General features: G+C 38.8%; 1 protein-coding gene across 6 annotated transcripts in view; it reads right to left on the minus strand.

Annotated features, from left to right (window-relative positions):
- Window positions 1–15,484, minus strand: part of LOC114161490 (liprin-alpha-3-like) — a 37,007-nt gene extending 21,523 nt beyond the window's left edge. For 2 of the 6 annotated variants that reach the window (XR_003599035.1, XM_028044827.1), the window contains exons 1-4: window positions 15,227–15,484; window positions 6,336–7,079; window positions 3,934–4,035; window positions 2,203–2,367 (exon numbers count right to left, since the gene is read on the minus strand). Coding sequence is in view for 5 of the 6 variants with exons in the window: in XM_028044827.1 (XP_027900628.1) it covers window positions 2,203–2,367; window positions 3,934–4,035; window positions 6,336–6,662 (594 nt within the window). In the remaining variant the exon portion in view is untranslated. Of the gene's footprint in view, window positions 1–2,202; window positions 2,368–3,933; window positions 4,036–6,335; window positions 7,080–14,993; window positions 15,154–15,226 lie in introns of those variants that run through there. The other 4 variants (XM_028044810.1, XM_028044793.1, XM_028044818.1 and 1 more) reach the window with 3 other exon arrangements.
- Between the last annotated feature and the right edge of the window lie 1,593 nt (window positions 15,485–17,077).

Below are 17,077 nucleotides of genomic sequence, written 5' to 3' on the forward strand. Positions count from 1 at the left end.
ATTAGTTTTATCTTATTTCAAGTGTACTAAAACATTTCCACTCAAAACTATACCAAAATACTTGGTAAGATTTTGTGCTTCTGCATCGTCAATCCATAGAAGTAAACAAAACTGAAACAAACATCATTGTAAGAAATCAGCTCTACTCTTTGGGTGCAGGAGGAACTGGAGGGGAAAAAGCAAAATGATGCGAAACACACTGGTGCCAAAAGCGTTTTCATTATTCACAACTTCTAGAAGCACCGATGGAAGATTGGAAACGTTTTTTCAGATGCAAAATACTGAACATTTCCAATGGACTGAGCAAAAACTGATCCAGATATTTGATTATCAAGCCTCTTTAACGCTTAACTTGAGACAGCCTGGGGAGAAATGAGAGCTCATTTGTTCGCCCTGAAGAGGAATGCTCTTATTTTCTCTGGATTTTCATCATGAATACAGTTTTTATTTTCCTGTAAACTCAGAGAATGGAAATATACCACATTAAAAAATTTTCACACATTCATTGTTGGTAAAATGTTCCCTTTTAAAACCTTTTCTTCTCTACATACACTGACACACCTGGTATATTATGTAAAAAACTACTGTGTGTTCCAGTCCATTAATCTCTCAATTAAAAAAAATACTGCAGTTCTCCAACTCTGAGCTCTGGAGATTTGTTTTTCTACCTCCCTTATCAGCTTCTTGACTTTGAGCTGTGACGATCCAGCCTTTTATGTCACAGTTACACTTCATTTAAACTTCTGTAATTATGAGCAGGTAAAGGCTAACAGGTATTCTCTTGACTCAGGAGGATAAACTCACGTCCTACTTTAAGCTCATGTTGCCTTGATTTTTCCCAAATTGTTTTAAAATACTACACAGAGCTGCAGAGTATATCCCAAATGTATGACCGTTATGTCTGAGCAATAAATAGATTTGATCAAATAATCAGATTTTCTGTTTTTGTAGATTTTATTTTTGGAAAATTGTTTGTTTTTTTCCCCACCAATGGGTTCTTCAGGATTCCATAAAGAATCTATTGGAAATTCATGGATATAAAATTCATGGATACGTTACGTATGATAACGTTGTTCTTACGTGATTTCACCAGCGTTTTTATAACTATCAGGTTTCACCAGCGTTTTTATAACTTCTATTTATTTCCACTTTAAATTCAGGTCAACTAAGAATGATTGAAATAAAAGGCGGTATTTTAAGTTATTTGCTGTAATTTCGAAATATTTTTGTTAGTAAAAGAGTGATGGGGAAACAAATCAATAAAAATATGAAATCAAATTTGGTTTAAAAACATTTTTTGATTTTACAACATGGCAAAGAAACAACTTGGTCAGTGATCTATATTTGATGATGCTTGCTATTTAAATCGGCATAACAACAACTAAAAGATAAAGTGGTGGTAAAGTTATTAAGAAACAGCACTAAATAAGTTGGTTGGAATTTTTGGCCAGAAGCAACTTTTTAAATAAAATTTTGCTGCTCAGATGAAAATAGGGAGTAATTTTTTTTTAGGCACTGGATGGATTACTAATAATCTAGTGTTTACAATAAACCCAAAGCAGAAAGACATTAAGAACATTAAGTTCAGAAGAAATTTCATTATTATAACATTCGCCAGCATTAACCTTGATATTATTTATGAGACATAACGACATTAACAGCTGTAATCACTTACTTGATGTTTACTTAATTTAGCCGTTTCGTGCCGTCTGAAGTTTAACACGCACCAGCTCTAATTTGAAAGACATGTTCTCCTGTCTTCCTGGTTTTGAAAAAGCGCAAAGAGAAATTTGGCCTTTGTGTCAAGTCACATTAAAAATGAAGGTAAATAAAAAATCATAACTAATTTAAAGTTTCTAAACACTCTGATCACAAATGTTTTTACCCACTGAATGAATTTATTCAAATTAAAAGTTGTTTTTTTATGTAAATGGTTTAGAGTGAGACTATCCTATTGGGCTTGTTAAATTAACTTTTTAAATTCACATTCCTGTTTTGCTCTTTGACTAAATTCGCTCCATCCTCCAGTAGCTAGATGCCGTGTTTGGTTGATGCTTCATTTTAGGTCAGGCAGCACGCAGGCACCTTCAGAGCGTCTCCACACTAACTTTAATGAGAGCAGGAAGGAAAGTAGGGTAAGCCTGGATGATTTGCTGGAAGAGGGAAGGAAAGCGAATATATTTCACCGCTGCATTGACCCACCTTCTCGTCCAAGGCTTTGTGGTGCTCAAACAGGGATTTGAGAGCCTTGAGGACTTCCACCTCGCTGGACACGCCTGCAGGGGACTGGGCTTGCCTCTTCACCACCGTCATCCTCAGGCTGCGCTCGTGGCGGGACACCAGACACTCCAGGTGCTCCAGCAGCAGCTGCAGGATGGAGGGGGAGAAAAAAGTGAACATCAGGAAACGTCGCAGCTCAGAGGATGAGAGGAGGAACCGGGCCGGGCAAATTATTCACTCCACGTAAATGTTCTCACATTTTATCAAATAACAAGAACATTATGTGATGGATTTTATGTGACAAACATTCAAAGATGAATGCAAAATTGAAACGCGGTTGATAGTGGATGTAAAATCTCACTTATCTATTTAGAAAAACATTAAAGACTCATAACACATTTGATTTATCAACATTTTGAATAATAAGGACCTTCTACTGCTATTTTTAAATTTACTTCTTATATTTTTTATAATTATGTTTTAGTTTCCTTGTTTTGCAATTACTGTTTGCATTGATTATATTTTTTGTATTTATTTGCAAATTTATTCATGACGTTAAATCGTTTTAGCCTGGTTTGTATCACCTTTGTTTGTTTTTAGCAAGACAAATTACTCGTTGTCCAGAGACAACAGGTGAAAAGTACAACTTTCTCTAATTCTGATGCATTTACCAAAATGTTAATTAACGTGGATTTTCCCTACCAAATAAATTAAATAAAATTAAAAGTAGCATTAAATAAAATACAGTGCAAGCCACTGTGTTTGTTAAACTGAGTCAGAATGCAGAAATCCATTGCTTATATTAATAAGTAAATTATCATCTGAAACAAGGTGGTGGCAGCATCATGCTGTGGGGAAGCTGGACACAGTTGATGGAAAGTCGAAGACTTACGTTCCAGCAGGAAAACTAAAAGGAACACAACCTGAGCACAATCCAACAGTTTAGATCAGAACATTTTCACGTGTTAGAATGGCTCAGTCAAAGTCCAGACCTAAATCCAATTAAGCATCTTTTGCAAAGAACAATGGTGAAACATTCAGCCTCTGGCTGTGAAAAACATGAAGAAATGCATCTAAAAACATCTACAGATGTGAAGTTTCAGTGAAGGTGTTTTTTCTTCTGTTACCTTGGTATCAGTCCGATAAATAAAATTGGGCAGATATAAACAACCGATATTTATTTTTCGGTTTCTGGTTGGGTTTTTTTTCCCGGTAGTGAAATAAAATAATATTGGTAAATATTGGTTATCGGCCATAACAAAAATATTTGTGTCAGACAGCAATATTGGCCCAAGTTTTCTTATTGGTGCATCCCTATTTCCAGTCATACAGTCAGTTTTTTTATTACTATTTACCATCAATAATAACAATGAATCAAAATTTTTATAAATCTTTCACAATAAATGACAAATGACACAATAAATGCTGGTCCCTAATCCGGGACTGGCAGATTTAAAGTTTGTCATGTGGGAAAAGGAGAACGTTTAAGGAACCGTTTTGCAAAAGAAATTAAAATAATACAGAAAGAGGAAAAATAAAAACATAGGAAGACAAGAAGGAAGTAGAGTTAAAATGTGAATGGGCAAAAGGCGAGATAATTAGGAAACAGAGGCGAATGAAACGGCTTCACACCCACACAGCCACAGCGGGGTGAGCAGCGAAGTCAGAGGCGGCTACGGCGCTAATAGGCAAAATGGCCGCTAAACATCTTACACGTGTGTTGTTTCTCTCCGCCTTGAGCTCAGCAATTTCCTCCTCCCTCTCCAGAAGCTGCTCCCGGCAAACGTTCAGCTCCTTAGTCAACACAGCGAACTCCTGTGAAACACACACACACACACACACACACACACACACACACACACACACACACACACACACACACTGCAGTCAGGAGCAGGAAAACAGACTGAATGTATGTTTGTATTACTCTAAATGTGGCTAGGCTGCAATGAGACAGAGCAAGGTATACAAAAAATAAATAAATAAATCAGGATTTCTGCAAAACTAAGTATAATTGGCTGCTTCAAGGATTCACACAAAAAAAGCTCAAAATATACACAACCAAAAAGCTCCCAGAAACACGCTTAGCGAGACGCCGGAGACTAAAGCTGTAGGTTGTACATGATGTAAAGCTACACAACAATCAGGTGAATCACTGACAGATTCTCCCCTGTGAACTCTTCTTCATGGACAGATTACATCACACTGTTACACAACGGGCCAGCGGCGCGGCACTCGGCAGAGACCCCCAAAACAAAGCATCAAACGGCGTTTATGACACCACTGGGAATACATCTGCAGCGCCTGGATGCAAACAGGACGCCGTGTCCTGCGTGATCTTTCCAAAGCCCCGCACCATCTGTGGTCATTTGTCATTTCACGTCTCCATAAAACACACCTACGGCTGCAGCTTAGCGCCGGCGGCTGTTCGTAAAGACGCCTCGCATGTTTCAGGTGTGTGCACCGGCCTGATTTATGGTTAGAAACAGAGTAAAGCAGATAAATATAACTCGTTTGTGTTTGAAAGGGAGGAGAGTAAAACAGAGAGAGATGCATGCAGATGGTGACGCAGTGGGTTCATTGGCCATCGGCCTTTGTTTCTTGTTTGGATCGGGGTCAGCTTCTCAGTTGGCCTTTATCGTCTCTTTGTCTTTTCTATGGAACCACTTTTCATCTAAAGTCCTTTTTTCATTCTAATCAGACACACTGTAAAACTTTTGAGCTGCATTTAGTTCTGTCTACCATCTTCTATTTTTTATGTCAAATAAATTTTGTGAGTTTTAGATTTTGAACCTAAATGTTTGAGTTTGTGAAAGATAAACTTACAACAGTAAGTCGTGTTAACTTTTTATTAATTTTGTCAAAGCTCCAAGAGTTGAATAAACTAGAGTTTTTAGGCTAGCACTTAAAAAACTGAAAGAAGAAAAAGACAGGAGTGGGAACTATTTCCCAGAATGCTTAGCGGCGTGTTTTTGTTTCCTGAGATGAAGCGTTACATTGATCTGACTCTTGTGTTATTAAGGCAAATGTTTATTTTAATGCAGCTGACAGTTTGCAAAGCTTGAGGATAATGTCCTGATCACACTAAATGTTTCTGAGCTGAATTCATTGAGATGTTTCATAAAATTCATCATCAGATCAGAAATTTGGTTCATGTGATTTGAAACTAGAAGTTCATTTATTCTACAGTAAAATAAGTTGTTATTTAAACTTGATGTTGTGAGTAAAATAATAGAGAAATGTGGCTCTTTAACTGGGTGAGAGCAGTTTTTTTTCTTGCATATTGTGAAATAATTATTTTGTTTAAATTGCAGCATTAAGTTAAAACTCACAATTCAAGATTAATGAACTTAAAAAACAATGTTTAGACAACTTCTCTTGTTAAATCAACTTCATGAACTTTAATTTCTCAGTTAAAACCAAAACTATTTTTTTGTTGACTTAAATTTCATTTTCAAGGCAGCAGGTGGACTTTTATTTTCACGTTAAACCACCTTCAAATGTTTTACAGTGCGGGATTTCCCCATAAATCCAGCCAATCTGAGTCATAGGGCGCTACAGCAGTCCACCAGTTGACCCACTGTGCTTAAAAAATGTTAAAAGTTTGAGCTTTACATCATGTTATGATTTTATTTCCTCATCAAAGTCATACCTGGAGTCTAGCTTTCATTCTTTCACACGTTTGAGAAATCCTTTAAACACCATGGCAACCATTCACCTGAGCAAAACACCTAGGTGGGCCTAGCTCTACCTTCGAGGCATAGCTTCTCCCCCATTCAGCTCCTTCAGACTAGCCAGTAGCAATTAGCAAACACCTGATGGAATTGCACATCTGAGCTCATTATAGGAGCTACTTCTCAGAGCAACGCTGGTAAAAAACGTTGTTAAAGGGTTAATAGAGAAGCCATGATGTGATAACTTCTTGAGTGAGTTTTGTCTTATTTCAAGTGTACTAAGATATTTGCACTAGAAACTAGACCTAAAATACTTGGTAAGATTTTGTATTTCGCAACATTTTTATAACAACTGATAAAGTGGCACTTAGTGCCTGGAAAACACATAATGCTGCCCCTGTAAGGCTCTACCTCTCCCATCCATCCGAACCAGCGCCTTACCTGGGGCAGAGCGATGGACAGCTGCCTCTGGAGCGACTCCTTCTCGTGGCTGAGCTCGCGGAGGCGGAGCTGTGCCGTGCCCAGGCTCTCCTGCGTCTCCCTCAGGTTCTCCAGCAGCCTCTCCCTCTCTGTCAGCATGTTGACCATCAGAGACTCCAGGTTCCCCGTGCTGCCTCCTTCGTCCCCCCTGGGCTCCCTGTTGCTGAATCCCCCTCCACCCATGGCTCCGGCGGGGCCCACCCCGGCCCCGGGCGGCGAGGTGGGGCCTCCGCCGCTGCTGCTGCGCCCATCCTCAGATATGGTGGGCATCACCTCGCACATCATCATGAGACCACGGCGTGTGAGTGGAGTTAGTGAAGAAACCTAACGGGGGGATTGTACGTGCAAAATGTCTTGGTATTTTTATTTGCTCATACTAAAAGTTAGATGTACAAAATATAAATCTTTACATCTTCCAAAAATAGCACCCCTTTGGTTGTCTCTACATCCACTGCTTCTTGAGTTTATTGCCGTTGTGTTTGCTCTCTTTGCTTACTAGTCTTCCATCACGAAGTCCTGACCTACATGGGAAATGATCCGAATGTTCATGTGGCAAATAACGCAGTGATGCCCTTCCAGGGGGTATCTAGGGTTGGCCAGGGATATGGAAGGGAAAGGGCTAAGGACCAGGAAGGGACAAAGGTGGGCCAGTCGCTTTAAATGGTTTCCACACGGCAGAGCTATTCACAGCACCAGCAGGAAGAGCTGAAACAGAGCAAGGGTAGCATTAGCTCAGCTAGCAGACTTCAAAAGAACTGCTACACACAAATAAGAAAGGACAGAATAACATACAAAGACAGAATGACGTACGTCAGAGGAAGCTGGCAGAATTACAAGATGATTACTTCCAGAATTTTGTTCAAAAGAAACTAATAGATTAACATCTTAGTAAAGACCTAAATTATAAAAAAGTAGCAATTCTAACTCTAATTGGCTTTTATTGTCATGCTTCAGGATCTCAGATTGCACAAAAATGACAGTCAGCGTTTCTAAGCCTGGAAACCTTCCAGGTCTGCAGAATGACAGAAACAGGAGTGTGTAAATTAGGACTGAAGCAATTAATCAGATTAATCGCGATGAATTGATTAGTCAAGTAATTGTCACATAATGTGTAATTAAATAGTCGTAAATGGAGTACACAGATTCTACAAAAGGCTGACAGAACAACAGTTAGAGCAGAAATAAAGCCAAAACTGTACAAAAATATATATACATACAGCATAACAATAACAGGATATGTTCTTTTGGATCAAATTTGGTTCAAATTCTGTAAAATTTTATATTAAAAAGAACATTTAGGAAGTCATTTAACATTATTTTTATAAACATCACATTTATAAAAGTCAAAATAGATTTTTTTTATTGGTCTGGTGTAATATTCTAATCTTAAATGTTTTTTATTAGCTACAAGAAGAAAATTATTGCAATTAACAGTCATTAAGGGTTTTACAATATCAGTCTGTGTGTAATTAATCTACATAATGTGTTTTTCTTTTGAAATTAGTTATTGGAAGTAAATTAACTCAATAATTTACTGTTTTAGCTACGTTCACACTGAAGCCTGAAGTGATTCCCGATTCAAATCGGATTTTTTTTTTTTTACCGTGGTCGTTCACATTCCCAAATATAAGTGACTTGTCTCCAGTTGAACCGCAAACGACCTGAAAGTGTCCCGCATGCGCAGTAGAGGGCGCAGTAACGTCACACAGTGCTCAGTGTTTGCCAACTGCTGTAAAGTAGAAGAAGAAGTCAGTGTTTGCGGAAGTAAACATTGATGCTAACGGTGTAGCATATCTTACGATTTTGAAGTTGTTATCGGACCTGAGCCAGAACATTAACAGTTTAATCTTCATTATAGTCCGTCATGGTTGTATTTCTTGAGAAGAACCTCGCTGCAGCAAACAGGAAGGGCGGGACGGACCACCGTCAGTCTCATACCTTATTTGGAAATGGGACCATTGCACTCTGAAAGTGAAGGGGGCGCAATTTCCTATATTATCCGCGGCCTCCCTTTTTTATTTTCTTTTGAAATCTGTGATATATCTTCACCTTTAGAAAGGAGTTCCACTTTTAGCATGTATTTGAACTTCTCTCTTTTATTTACTTCTGCGCAGCTCACAGTTTTAAACAAATTCCGTAGCTTTCTGTGTACTTCTAAATCTGCTCCTTAGTGGCATCTTTTCGGGTCTGCTACTGCCTCTAGTGGCGTGGAGGTGGTGGACAGTGTTGGCGGTTTGGCTCTTCAGAAACGTCTCAGTGAAACTGAAGAGAATTTTTTTCGGAAAAACTTGAGTCAAAATACTGAAAATACGACGACAGCCAATCTATTTATGACTGTAAAAACAGCTGACTGTCATAAAGCAAAGTTCAGCTTAAAAAACAAATGTACTTTACATGTTAATTGTGTCTGTATCTCAGTTGCAGTGCTCACATTCCCTGAATGCTCTTCCAGTTTTCATTCATTAAAGCCACAAACAGGTGGAGTTTGTTGGGATTTTATGTGGAGGACAAATATAAAGAAATGCATAACAGTGAAGTGGAAGGAAAGGAATGAATGATTTTCATAAATCTGTATTAAAATGAATCTGAAACGTACGGTGTGCATTTTTATTCAGCCCCTTCCCTGACAGCCTTTACTGCAAATCCATAATTTAAAGGCATACTTTTATAATTTAAAGACACAACAGAACAATAGTAACTTTTTAAGCTAATTTCTATATCATTATTTCCATTTGGTTATCTTTTCTTCTTCTAAAATTATGTTATATAATATGTACTATAATAAATATAAATTCGGATCTATTTATTGTGATTAAATAAATCAGAATTTTGCTCTAATAATTCCATAAAAATATTTTTTTTTAAAGTTGAGTCAGAATATTATTGAAATGAATTAAAATTAATGATAAGTCCACATATGAAGCATCTGACTTCACTGCAGGCCGACTGTAGAGAGAATATTTGGACCCATTACTTAAGAAATATTCCAATATAATGTTCACAGTCAGCAATCAGCAGCTCTGTCTGCCACAATTTTCCCACAACATTTGCTTACGTTATTCTTTTATAGTTGACTCCCTTTTTAAAGCGTCTGGTGTTCCCAGAAGCTTTCATGGGAATTTGAGGAGGAAGGAAGTGATGTGACGTTGAGTCAAGCGCTGTAATGTGACAGAATTAATGAATAAGAAATGGTTTAAGGGAAATCAAAAGTAGAGAGGTCTTTGATCTATAAAAGCCAAAAGTTGGCAATGTTAGTTGTTACAATAATTTCGTTCCTGGCAACAAAAGAAGCTCAGTGCTAATTTTTAAAAGCAGTCTGTGCTTCTGTTGCTGGGAGTGTTAGGAAAACTCAACGTGTACAACTATAGGAGAAGTTCAGCCTGATGATTTATTTGGATTTATTACATATCTATAAACATTATCCAACTGCATCTGAGAAGTTGAACAAGAAAGTAGTTAGAGAAAGACTCAGCCGGTCACAGTAACAAATTTTGCTGGATGATAAATTGTTCCAGAAGTTATTGCGATAAACAATAATATTGTTGTTTTGAGACCATGTTTAAGTGATAATGTTATACAATGGCAAAATAATAATTCAAGAGCACATTGTGAAAGATTAGTAAACTTTAAATCTAATGAACATTTAACACTAGAACTGGAATCATTTTAAATATCCAAAATAAATAAACAAAACAACAAATAACATTAATTTTGAAGACTTTGTTAACAAAAAAAGGTTTAGTTGAGACCAAAGCACCAAACGTACAAAACCTCTTCTAAAATTATGTTATATATTAAATATATCAGAATTTTAAAAATACCCTTTTGTAAGACAATGGTATTTAGATGAAGAGTTTACAACTATAAAATATTCTCAGTCTAGTTGTCAGAGAAATTGGAGCTTAATGACACTGAGGCCAATGTATTTCAGAGTAAAAAAGCTGAAATTTAAATTACTTGATACAAGTCATTATTTACCAGTATGATGAATTAAAGACTGACTGGATTCACCAGAGTGCTTTTAAAGCCCCGGAAGGAAGCCGGTTTGTTAGGTCTCCAAGTGAGACAATAACTCAACTGACTTCTGCATCTTTACTGCAAAGAGCGCCATTTGAATCTCACATTCAAGCTGGAGTATTTACTGTAGATAATATTTTTTTTGAGTGGACTAGAATTTAAAAGTCTCCCTTATCCTTCTATTAATATTTATATTTATGTAAATTAATTCATGTTCTCTTCATTTTCTTAAAGTTTTCTTCCTCTACTCTAGTGAGAAGAAGATATACCAACAACATGTCTTAGCAATCTGATATAATCTGACAAGGAGTTTCAAATACGAATTTTAAGAAGATATTTTACCTTTTTCAACAAATCTGAATTCACTGATTGCTGCATAAGCACTTCATTGGAAAACAGGCTGTAAACAGGGAAACGGTGTAAGAGGTCTTTTAGCAACGCTAAAAGAGTTAGCAATGCTAACTCTTCTCAGTGTTTCAGCGTGCCGAGTGACGAGGCTTCTCTGGGAAAACAAAGCTGAATCAGTCCAGACCAACATTACTGTGCAGGCTGCAGTTTGGAGTGAGGCGTCAGCTGGGAGGTCATGACCTCTGTGTTTATGGATGTGTAATGAAAGAGAGACAGTGGAGGACAGAACAACAAGTTGTAGTGTCCTCATTAAGCAATAGCTTTGTTTGTAAGAAGTTTTTTTTAGTTGGTTGAAGGCAATGTGAAAGCAGTACACTAGAAATTACAAATTTATGTTTCAACTATTGTAGGAAGATTTTCCAAAGGTTTAAGGAATGTTAATTCAAGGAGAGTATTTAGAAGGTCAGACACTGATGTTGGACAAGAAATCCTTGGCTTACATTCTCCATTTACATTCATTCAAAAGGGGCCAAACTTGCTCATCCATGTCTCTGTGGGCTAATGAAACAGGAAGGGTCATTCCCCAAACTGTCCCCATAAAGTTGGAAATGTGAAATGGTCCAAAGTATTGCTGCACCGATTGCAGTTTTCTGGCTGATCGCTGATCTTTAAAGAACCTGCCAATGCAAATTTTGATCAATTTCTTTTATCTGGAAAGTCACTAAATACAGTGACAAGGTTTCCAAAAATCTGGTGACTATTGTTAACAGTGCGTGTGCAGACGTGACCGTCACTCTGATGCAAACGCTGGCTGATATTCAGACGTAGATAAGATCGGTTTCACATGTATTTATTCACCAACCTCTCATCACCCAAATTTAAAGTTGCAGTATCTAACTTTTACAGACTTGCGACATATTTGTTAAAATTGTCATTATATTGTGACAGTAGAAGACAAAAATTTCCTTCTCCCAGTGCTCCCAGTACTAACTGCAGAAATATTTCATTTAGTCAAAAACAACCAGTCAGAGCCAGGAGGAGGGTCTTAGAGCTGACAATCGTGCTCATGCTCACCCCGTCCCGCTTCCTCTCTACTACCCTACAGCTGGTTCACCACAACATAGCCTGCCATCAATGCTAAGGCTAGTTAGCTTGGCCACTGGCGACGGCAGATAAACAGTTATCTTGGAACCCTAACTTGTTTTTCCACCATTAGCACTTTGAGCAGCAATAACTGCCAGATTAAAAACTAATCGATCTTTGATCAGGATCGATGAGTTTCTTCAGATGCTGATAGCAGCTCATGGAGGAGGAGATCAGATTAACTGTTTCACATTACACTGTCACACAGTGGTGACAGTTTTAACAAATACAGAATCAACATATTTTTGTAAAGGTTTTAAGGGAATCGGAGCCGATCGATTGGTGCAGGTGCAGCGTCTTGTGCTGACGTATTGCTAACCTGAAGATCAGCCCCGCACTATAATTCCCTTCACATCAAATTTTACATTTAACTCAGGCAGGAACATGGCGTTCTCCTGGAAACGCCCAAACCCAGACTCCAGACTTCAGGCAGAATTTATTGGTGAAAACAGGAAGTCTCTGGCGCTCCAGTCTTTACTCCAGTGCATCTGATGTTACGTAAGGTCTGGGCGAAGCTGTTCAGCAATAAAAACCCAGTTTTTAAACATCCCTATTCCTGTTCTTGAGCTAATCTGAAGGCCACATGAGGCTTCAGGGCCGGGGTGTCCAAACTTTATGGCAATGTCAAGTTGCAACTAATCTGAGGGCCACAAAATGAGTCATACTTTAAATTATAATTGCAAAAACGATTTTATTTAGCTATTTTTACTCGCTAAATAAACTAAACACACAATATTTTGATGAAATAAGCAAATCAGTCAGATATCTGTAGTTCTTTGTTGATGTAAAACAAAAAAGGGTGTTTCGGGTTTGCCAGATTAAAAAAAAACAAAACAGTAAATCAAAAACTAAATTTTTCATCTTTTTCTGGATTTGTTTTGCCTCTTTTTAGCGACAGGAACAGTTTATGGCTCGGTTTTTGGTCCCTGTTAAAAACAAATAAAATTCAAAGCAAAACCCTGGATGAATACTCTGTGTTGTACATTTTAAGATTTTAACCAGCAAACTAATTTTATGCTAATCTCGAAATGTGATCAAGGGCCGCCCCAGAATTGTTCAGAGAGCCGCAAATGGCCCCCGGGCCGCACTTTGAACACCCCTGCTTTAAGGTGCATTGACTCTGTGGAGTCGTTGCGATCATTCCCAGTGACTCGACCAGATTTAGCAGCGAGGACTTAATGCACAGATGGCATCACATCACAGTGTTACATGCAGAAGCCTGTAATACTGTCTGTGCTGGACCTTATACACCAGTCACACCAGTATACACCAGTCACAACTGAAGTGTTGGAAACACATGAATTTAATCATTTGGATTCGTAAGCCAATACATTAGGTAATGTAATGAGATTAAATGATACCCAATTTACTAATAAGCTGAAATCTGAAAGCAACTGAATGTAGTTTCTTTTTTTTATTTAGGGGTTTCAGAGTAAAACAAAATCCTTTTATGTGATGATTTTACTGTGTTTCTTATTCTTGTTTTGTTCTTTGTATACATTCTTATTGTACAGTGCTTTGTGATTTTACTTCCTAAAAGTTCAAATTTGATTTTAAAATGTTATTTTTATTTTGGCTCATTTCCATTTCTAGTCCCATTGGCAGGTTGGTGCTAAAGCGCATTAAAGACAGAAGAAATAAAAAACACAAAATAAAGCTACGGAACAAGAAATTAATAAAACAAACATAAAATCTAAACATGTTTGCATCTACTTACTGACATTTTGGCTTTTCAAGAGCCAGTTTTTATCATTTTTGAAGGGTCTGCATATTAATTCACACCAGAATTGTAAGATTTTCATTTGCTAAAAACAAAACAAAACAAAATAATTGAACGTCATGTCATTATTCACTTCTATGTGTTTATCTGTCACATAAGAAGCCAGTAAGAAACAGACGTTTGTGGTTTTACATGTTCAGCAGTCGCTGTGCTTCCTGCTGAACATGAATGTTTTTCTGACTGTGGATGAGCACATGTGATTTTATGGCATAGCTGTCCACACCATCATCATCATCATCATCATCATCATCATCATCATCATCATCATCATCATCATCACATTCAGTCGTGCATCCTATCCAGAAGTTGACAGAAGAGCTGTGCAGAGCAGGTCTTGTTAAGAAGAGCTTTTTGTTATTAAATCCTCCTTGTGTGAGAGAAGGAAAGCGTCTGCTGTGCCTGTGATGTTGCTGCTTGTGCAAGTGTGTGTGTCACCATTTGGTGTGTGTTTATGTGTGTGTGTGTGTGTGTGTGTGTGTGTGTGTGTGTGTTGGAGGGTGAGAGAGAGAGAGAGAAAAAAACACGCTCCTCCACCAGTTACTGGGGCGGGGAGCGAGCAGGAAGCTCCACACTGAGGCGGCCTCTCTCTGTAACGTTAAATCACGTTCACGGTGCGCCTGAAATGCGGTAGTAATCGCATTTCAATAGAAGCAGATCGACTAATAATCTGCACACCCTCCCGCCCCCTCTCAGTCCTTTCTGCCCCCCATCTCCCCCCGGTATGGAGCGGTGCGCCCCTGCGGGGCCAGAAACGCATCACTGGAATCAATAAGCGGGTTCGGGCAGACGGGCTGAGGAGGCTGGAATGAGAAGCACCTGGATCCCGGAACATCACATAGCTGACATGTCGACTGATCTGCTGCACCTCCATGTCTGGATGGAAGGAGGAAAGACCATTTGGTGAGGAGCGCACGAGCGCGCACGCGCAAGACTCTGTCCCTATGGGAATCTTGTTGGATGTATAACTGAGGGATCTCCTGCCCATCCTTGCACTAAACGACAGGAAGGAGCCGGGATGCGGTTCGGTTCTGGTCCGGCATATAAAACATCACCAACAACAATCAACAACAACCCCACAGAGGCAGCGGCAGCTCGAACTGGGTGGTGTAATTGCCCAGCTCCCAGTGGCAAAGAGCTTAGTTGCAGCCATGATTAATTACAAGCAACACATTCTAGTAGGCCAGCATTCAGAGGCATCTCCTGGTGATGTCCCGGAGCCCAGCTCCTCTCCTCCACTCCGCCCTGTCTTTAACAAACCCATCACCTCTCTGACTGGATGCAAAGGGAGCGTGCCCTAAATAAATGCTGCTGCCTGAGTGTTGCCAACACACCTGTCAATCCCTGACTCGGACAAAAGCAGCGAGCGTTACACAGTGGGTCTGATGCGAGCCGAGACTCCCTCCAACACGCACATACATGCACAGACCGAGCCGCCTGCCTTCCGCGGCTTCACATGCATTCACCAGTACGTGCACATTTCTCTTCTGCATCTCCTCTCTCTTTTTTTCCTCTCCTGTCAACAGAAACTGGGTTGCGATGGGGCGGTGTGAAGTTGCATCCTTACCACAGCCATCGCGGGGAGTCTGGAGTGTCCATGTTTGATGCTGGAATTAAAAAACTAAATAAAAAATGTTTTTAGAAACCCCTTATCCATCCGTTTCGGTGTGAGCGCCGCTCTCCGAAAGTAGCCTTCGCGTTATTCCCCCCCTCCACACACACATAAGGCGGGAGGCGGGTGGCGCGGAGGGCGCAGGCAGGGAGAGACGATCCGCCACCACAGACTCCCCCTCAGCCGGATCGGAAGGTAATGGGTCTTAAAGAAACATTCTCTCAGCAATTCTCCGCATCTCTGTGATTTACGCGCGCGCGACACGGCGCGGGCGCGCGCGCGGGCGGTCATTGGCCAATCAAACAGCTGCTTGAACATACAGTTACCAGATACAGGCCGAGTTTTTTCCTCCAACTTCAACACTCTGCCTTTAAAAAAAAAAGAAAAAAGAAAATGGTGTCAAATTCACCACATGAAGTTAAGTATCAGCTAGAATGAATTAACTGAGCATTCTGTCCAGTTTGATAACTGGGACCAACTGGAATCCGTTTGATTGAACTGGAATTTTTTTGCTGTAGTTTGTTGAGAATTTCCGTTATAAAAAATAAACTGAAAACTACTTATTATTTTCCATATTTAATATTCGTTCTCAACTGAATAACAGATGTTGCGATCGATTGTCATTTGGATTCAGATCTGGACTTTGACTAGGCCATTCTAACACATTAATAGGCCATTTGTTGTGAATGTTTGCTATAGAAATAAACTGAATTGAATTAATAAGTTAATTGGAAAACTACCTGTTATTTTCTATATTTCATATTCTTTCTCATCTGAACAGCAGATGTTGCAATCAATTGTTGTTTGGATTCAGGTCTGGGCTTTGACTAGGCCAATATGTATCTAATCCATTCTATCGTAGCTTTTTGCTACATTAGAAAGTGAACCTCCATCTTCCGATCATCTCTGATAAGTTTTGTTGTCCCTGTTGAAGACGTAACATCCATCCCACAGCATGCTGCTGCCACCACCGTGCTTCAATATGCTCCTTCTCTGTGTTTCAGTGATTCATGCTCTGTGATCTTTGGCCAATAAGTGGTTAGTGATACATTTACATATTTATCATTACTTGACCCAGGATGTGATTTCTTGAAACTTCTGCTTTCTGCTCTCATTTGAAGTGTGGTTAAATTTTCCAGTTTTGATTAAACTCTAAATGGTTTTTTTTTTTTCCATCTAAAGGTTAATCAAGAAAGAATCTAAACTAGAAATTTCAACATCAAAATAACATGCAACAAATGCAGAACAATTTTTGGGAGTTGTGTCTGAACAGCAAGCTGGACCAATTAAAGTTTCAAGAAATTTAGAACCAATTGCAAAAGAAATGGATTTTATTAAATGAAAAACTTAAATTATTTTTGATCTGCTCAATGTCCAAACTTGTGTTGCATAAAAGTAATTTTCAACACTGTAAGCTAATTTAAAAGACGTCATTGTGGTCATGTTCTGTTACAGATATTGATTTGATACATCCTGATACTCATATATCTGACTTCATTCGAACAGGACAAAAACATTCACCATTTGTTTTGAATTCAAAACTTTAAATAAAAACCTCTTTTGGTGTTTTCACATGTTAAATAAACCTTTAAATATTTAAAGGCAAAGTAAATGTTAAACATAGGAGCAACGAGTCGATTCGGAAGCTGTAGTTCAGTTTTGTCGAGAGCCCCTAAGCAGAATATTGCCCTGGGCAAAGAGCCATGTGAAAAAAACCAACCACTTCACATCCTAAATGATCTTTCTCCTTTTCTGCAGCATGAAATGAACTCACATTTACTCTGTTCCGAGCATTATTTTTTTAAA

Source organism: Xiphophorus couchianus, chromosome 2 (genome assembly GCF_001444195.1).
Source record: "Xiphophorus couchianus chromosome 2, X_couchianus-1.0, whole genome shotgun sequence".
Taxonomy (NCBI): Eukaryota; Metazoa; Chordata; class Actinopteri; order Cyprinodontiformes; family Poeciliidae; genus Xiphophorus; species Xiphophorus couchianus.